Source organism: Gracilinanus agilis, chromosome 2 (genome assembly GCF_016433145.1).
Source record: "Gracilinanus agilis isolate LMUSP501 chromosome 2, AgileGrace, whole genome shotgun sequence".
Lineage (NCBI taxonomy): Eukaryota > Metazoa > Chordata > Mammalia > Didelphimorphia > Didelphidae > Gracilinanus > Gracilinanus agilis.
In genome coordinates, this window is record NC_058131.1 from 671943330 (window position 1) to 671950189 (window position 6860).

At 43.7% G+C, this 6860-nt stretch overlaps 1 protein-coding gene across 1 annotated transcript in view; it reads right to left on the reverse strand.

Annotated features, from left to right (window-relative positions):
- MCU (mitochondrial calcium uniporter) overlaps positions 1-308 on the reverse strand; it is a 182748-nt gene extending 182440 nt beyond the window's left edge. Inside the window, exon 1 of the mRNA XM_044659087.1 lies at positions 162-308. Within this exon, the coding sequence (XP_044515022.1) occupies positions 162-308 (147 nt within the window). The remainder of the gene's footprint in view (positions 1-161) is intronic.
- Positions 309-6860: the final 6552 nt, after the last annotated feature.

Sequence of the window (6860 nt, forward strand, 5' to 3'; positions counted from 1 at the left end):
CCACCGCCGCCTAGCCCGGGCCGGCGGCGAGTTGAAGGAACTCGTCCGCTGCCCCAGCGGCCGGCCGGCCTGCCCGCCCGCCGGCCGCGGCTCCCCAGCCCAGCCCAACCCAGCCCAACCCCGCCCCGCCCCCAGCCCGGCTCCCGAGCGCGCTCCCTCACCGTCCGGTGGTGCTGCTGGTGCCGGGGGCGGCTGACGCCCAGTCCGGGGAAGCAGCCGGCAGTCAGCGCCCCGCAGCCGCCGGCGCCCCCGCCGCCGCCCCGCGAGGAAAGGAGCAGCAGGAGCGATCTACCTGCGGCGGCCGCCATCTCTCAACTGGAAGCGGCGCCGACCTAGGCAGCGCAGCGGACGGCTGGGGCGGGGCTAAAACCCGCCATTCACTCGCGCCAGGCCAACTGCCGAACTCGCTCGAGTCGGGGAGGCGGGGCTACGTGAAGAGCCCAATTGAAAACCGGCAGAGCAACATTGGAGGCTGTCAGTCTCCACCCGAGTTACCTATAGTGGGACATGGTCAATTACGGGCAAATTCTAAGGAACCGGTAATTGGCACCCAAGCCCCTCTGAACAGCAGCTGTAGCGGGGGCATGCCCGATTCTGCTAAGCTTCTCAAGGGTAGAGCAATGCTCAGGATTTTTTAGGGAAAGAGACGTTATGCAGAGCTCTGCAATGGGTGCTTTTTTTAAGTTGGAAAAAAAAAAGGAAGCACCAACAAAATTAATCATTAACTAGGTATGTAGAAATTTTTTTGTGACATAATCTTTGCTCTCAGTCATAATTGATGGCATTTTAATCTATTGGCATCTTGCAGTCATGCCACAATAATCAGTAATGTAGGAGGGATAGAAACATAATTAAGACATCAGGGCATAGAATGAGTACCGACCTTTCCCGGAGAGCCAGACTTGTATGTTTTCAAAGACTGTTCGTTTTTGCAGTTCCTTTGCAGCCCTGTACAAGAAACTCCCTAGGATCCGTGTTCTTTATTTTCCTTGATATTGAGAGTACTGTGTGCTCAAGGAACTAAAGAGAAGCAACGTGAAAAAGAAGAAGAAGAAGAAGAAAGTAATAGCGATTTGTTAAGGTGTTTAAAAAAAAAAGATAGAATTGCCATATAATGGATATATAATAACTAAGATAATGGAATAAATTATTGATCAGTTATTAATCACTTCCTCTTGCATCTAGCCTGGTGTCTTGTACCTCCTGGGAATTCAATAAATATAATTGAGTGAATGATATCTGTCACCTCAAGTGAAAAGTTCACTGTGAATAAAAATGAGTGAGAGGCTGCATAACAAATTCCTTGAAAGGAGATTTTAGTCTTAAAATGTTCCTTAGGAGGGGATTTCCTGCTGTCAACCTATTATTCTGAGCTGTAGCTTTTCTGCCCTCCCCCCCCCCCTTTAAAATCTAAAGCAAGAAAACAGTCAAGATGACAAATGAAAGGACCCATCTGCAGTTTGGAAATAGTCTCTGGTTTCACTGCCTAATAGATTATATTTTTCTTTAAGATCTCCATATATAATTGTAATATGCAGGTAGCACACAGAATGGAGACTGATAAACTAGAGCCTTTGACGAAGAAACAGATCTTGAATATTCTTTTTTTTTTTTTTAAATTTTCAGAAGGGTGAGAAGGTTGGCTTCCCAAAATGAATATATGATGTTGTCCACCAAGAGGTATTATACTATTGCAAAACAATGGAACTTGAGATCCCAGGCCTATGACCACCACACCACAGCTGGTGCCAGCTGTCGTGTCTGTGACAGGAATCTGGAGATCTTTCACATTCCGAGACCAGCTTCATTTTAGGTTCTTTCCAGCCCTGGGGACTCAACCCAACTGCATTTTAAGGACTTAATCCTGATGACTGATGTTCTCCCCTGCTCCCTATCCCTTACAGGTTGCTGCAGTATTTTTAAATTTCCTCTGCTCTAGCCAAGCCCAACTATGAATGCAGAGCTATTTTCTCCACTCTCACTTCAGGCTGCTTTATTATTTTTTTTAATAGCATTAGCTTTACCCCAATTCTCCATATATGGAAATCTATTTTCCACCCTTTCATACTGATGTTTGGATCCATACATTTGCAAGAATGCCCTGATAAATAGAAAAGAGAACAAAATGAAGGATTCTCCAAGAAAATCCTACCTACTTAAAAAAAAAAAAGTTGTCTTTTGGATGTTATAGAGGGCTGAACTTGGAGGCCTGGGTTCAAATTCAGTATTAGACACCAACTGGATATGTGATCATAAGCAAATCACAATCTCTCAGAGCCTAGTTTCCTCATCTGTAAAATGAAGGTTGTTTGAGGAGAAAGAATGCTGGATTTAGAATTCAAGACTGGGGCTCCAACTCTAGATCTGCTACTACTTACTAGCCGTATGGCCTTGAGCAAGTCACTTCTCTTGGACCTTAGTTTCTTATTCTGTAAAATAGAAAAAGGGTGGTTGGATTAGACCTCTCACCACTAAGGCCTCTTCCACTCTAAATCTGACTTGCTCTGTCTATCTCAGAAAGCTATTGTGAAGAAAGACTATAGAATGTGAATTACTGTTAGAATGAAACGATGTGATATAATATGAAGAACATAGGATATGAAGTGAGCTTTGGCACTTACTAGTCATGCGACCCAGGGTGTCACTTAACCTCTATGAACCCGTTTCCTCATCTGGAAATTACAGGTCATGGATACCAATTATGTGAAAATTCAACCAAGAATGCATTCTTGGTGGGCTGTGTGTTTCAAACGCCAATTAGCTCAGTTGGCTGGTACATGATGTTCATGAGCTAGTAACCATAGTTCGATATTAGTAGGAGCCAATTAGCTAAACAACAGAGAATCTCTATTCTGTGGCAACCACAAATTGAACCCCTGCCTTCAGCTGGTTGGACAGGCAAGACATAAACAATAGCCATTGTTGACAAGGGGAACCAAGTGAGAGGCTGCAAGTGGTTCAAAATAAATGAACCATCACTCACAATAAGAAAGTGCCTCAAAGCACAAGATCTCCTGATGGTGTTGGTAGCATCATCTTCCTGTATGAAGTATTCTAGGCTGGTTTTGCCTCAGGTCAGTCCTCTTGTACATTATCAGATGACACACTTGCAGATCATTCAACAGTTCACAAAAAGAGATTTATTTAGCCAGAGCAGGAGGATATCCAGCAAGGATAGAGATGGAGGACACCTTGAATTGAGCCTGAGCTACCCATCATCATCCCCCCAGCCAAGCATCCACATGCCCCTGGAGCTCTTGATGACTGCTTCATATTCAGGGATGTCTTTAGCCCTGTGAGCCAACCAAGGCTCAAGGAAGGTCTCTATACATTTTTTTAATCCTTACCTTCCTTTTAAGAATCAATACTGTGTATTGGTTGTAAGGCAGAAGAGTGGTAAAGGCTAGGCAATGGGAGTCAAGTGACTTGCCCAGGGTCACATAGCTAGGAAGTGTCTGAGGCCAGATTTGAACCCAGGACCTCCCCTCATCTCTAGGCCTAGCTCTCAATCCACTGAGCCACCCAGCTGCCCCCCAGTCTCCATACTTTTTAAGGAAAAGCAAATCTAACTTGCTTGGACAGAGGGGTTAGGAATTATTTCTATCATATTCCTTGAAGGTAAAGTCCTTCTAGAGGACCCTCTAGCACTTAAGTGACTTTGGGACTCTAACTGGTTAATCCTGACATCCAGTATTCAAGAAACCTGATAGAGGCAGCCCTTTAGGAGGTAAAGAATAAACTAAAACAGAAACATAGCAAAGACAAAACAAATCATATAACAGCTTCCTGAAGGAATGACTGAATCTGATAGCATGCCAGAAAAAAATAGAATCACAAGTTTAACCTCTGAGATCCCAGGTAGTGGTGACACCAAATCTTAGCCGTTCCAAGTAGATCTGTCCATGTAAAAATGTGACCATAAGCAGGAGAAGTTCCAAAGGATAGCAGTGCTACAGCAAAGATGATGACAGCTTTCTGCATAGACACCAGTTTTCATTATAGGTAAGGGAGAACTGCCTTGTGATGCTGCTCACTAAGCAATACCACCATTCAGGATCTTGCTCTCTTCAGGAGGCTCATGGAGTAATTTAAAAAAAAAAAAAGCATTGCCCCATGAGAAATATTGAGGGATTGTTCCCCCACTCTTCTGCAAAGGCTAGTTAGATCTTCACCTCCCCCTCCTTGGCAGAAAGCAAGCCCTTTCCCAAAGCTACCACTCCTTGGTCTTCCAAGACCTTTTGGGACAGAGTTATTTAATGATCCCTGGGTATTGTTCTGGCAACCAAGTGAAAGGGCCATGCAATATTTACATTATTGTAAGCACTGAGATATGGTGGGCTTCTCTTTTTCCCACTGCCCATTCTTTTGCCACTTTTTTCAAGTTCCCAAACCTTTCAATTTATTAAGCAATGTATGCCAATTGCCTAACAGATTGGGAGCAAGCCTCTTCCTCAGCTGAAGGCTGGATCCCAAATACAGGGGCAGACAGACTTTTTACTCATTATAAACAATCAAATAAGGCTAGATATTTGATCTGTTGTCTACCACTACTGAGGCCTGTGCCTTTTTGCCCAGTACTTGCTGCTGTCTGCTCTTTTGCTGCTGCTAGGGCTACCACCTCTACCTGCTGACCAGTGATGTCTGCTGCCACTAGAGCTCATGTCTCTGCTTGCTACCCCCTCTGCCAGGATTAACTGCTACTTCTTGCGCTGGGGCAGGTCAGCTGCACTACTAGGGCCTGATCCCTTCTGCCCTATTCTGGGACAGTGTAGCTGTGGACTTGAGCCCTCTTGTGCTATCACTGCTGGGTCTTGTACCCAGACCTGTACCCTCGTATGACGGGCTTGACTTCACTGTTACTGCAGGAGTGCTGCTACTTCAAGGACCAGACTCTGCCCTCCCATCTTGGGGGGAAAGACGCAAAGAAACAAAGCCAGAAATAAGCCAAGAGGCTGAGGCCTAGACATATGTCCTATTTCCCTTGTCTAAGCAGTTGCCATTCCTGTCAAGGCTGGAAAATTCCTTCTAGGACCCGAGTTTTGTGCTTTTCAGGGGCCAGAGAAAGAAAATGACCTTTTGCAGTTTGGGGCTTAAAAAAATAAATGTTTGCACTTAGGCAGCACCCTTGCCTATCTTCAGTTAATTAATTGAGCTGGACGTGGCACATTTATCCATATCCCCAATTTCAGAAAATTCTCTGGGATCTTGGGGAGAATTTAGCATTGTCATCTTTTTATTAAACCCTTATCTTCTGTCTTAGAAACAATTCTGTGTATTGGCTCCAAGGCAGAAGAGCATTAAGAGCTAGGTAATTGGGGTTGAGTGACTTGCCCATTGTCACACAGCTAGGAAGTGTCTGAAGTCAGATTTGAATCTAGGACCTTCCATCTCTAGGTTTGGCTCTCAGTCCATTGAGCCATCTAGCTGCCCCCCTAGCATCGTCTTTTCAAGTGCCTCCCCCAATGAATCACTTCACAATCTATGTGGCAAAATTACAATTGATCTCTCAAATTCCAAACTGAAAAATAAACAAAAATCCAACAGTCTCTTAAAAATAGTTGTTAAACAATCCTAACATTTTGAAGAATTTTCCACTCAACAACCAATTATGTCTATATACAGTTGCAGGACCTAGGACTGTTGGTTCAGTTAAAGTGTCTTTTCCAAAAAGTCATTCAAAACTAAATAAATATGACCCCTTTAAAGGTGGTAAGGTCCTTCTTTCTGGAAGTTTCTCCAAAGGCAATCGAGCATTGATGACCATTAATAATATAAAGGTATCCAGTCTCATCAAGAGCTGAGTTCAACTAGTACTTCTGGATTTGTCCTTTTTTTAATGAAAGGAAAATCTTTCTCAACCCCACCCCACCCCCAGAATTAAATCCCTCCAGATTGCTTTAAAATTGAATTGAGTACTGAAGAGATCGCCTTGTTGAATTTTTGAAGAAGCTTAAATTAGTATGTTGAAGCCCAATAAAGCTAGAGGGCCTAACTCATGGTTTACTGTGATTATCTTTAAGGTACAGTTATTAAGCACACAGAACATAGTCACATAGGTCTCTCCTTGATGAATACCACAGTCTGCTTTCTAATCTCCCAAGAATGGAGAGTATCTCACGGTAATCAACCACCAAATCTGGAAGCACTACCAGAAACGTGAAGGTCTATCTAGGTTCTATAAAGCCTTTGTCTGCCCTATCCGTCCCCCACTTCAGTGAGCTCACTGGGTTCCAATCTTGTAAGACTATGCTTATTGTGCTGAACTGGATCTGACTCTGACTAAATTACCCTGATAATTTAGGTTCGATACTACAATAAAATGAGATACTTGCAGGACATCCAACAGTTAACAAAAATAGGTTTACTTTACTTGGCCACAACAGGAGAAGGCTATTCAGCAAAGGTAGGTATGGAGGACACTTTGAGTTGATTAAGTGAAGTTCCTTTGCCAGAATCATCATGATCCCCCAGCCAAGCATCCAAATGCCTCTGGCATTCTTGATGGCAGCTTTGCGATGTGGAAGATATAGCAACATTTTGAGTCGTTAGCCCCTGAACCAACAAATCCTCAAGGAAGATCTCCATACCTTTTAAGGAAAAACTACTCTAACTTGCATGGAGGGAGGGGTTAGGTTGTTGCTCTGACTTACATAAAGGAAAGCAAATTAAACAAAAATGGAACCAACAGGATATAAAGATAAATTGTGGTGCCTGAGGCAGAAGCATGAGCTTTACCCTCCAATTAACTTTCTCAGACAAATGCAGTGGAGAATTCAGAGATCACATAATACTGAATGGTTACTGTTGGCTGGGTGAATTTGAGTTTTTTAGTGGGGAGAACAATACAGTGGAAAAGTCAA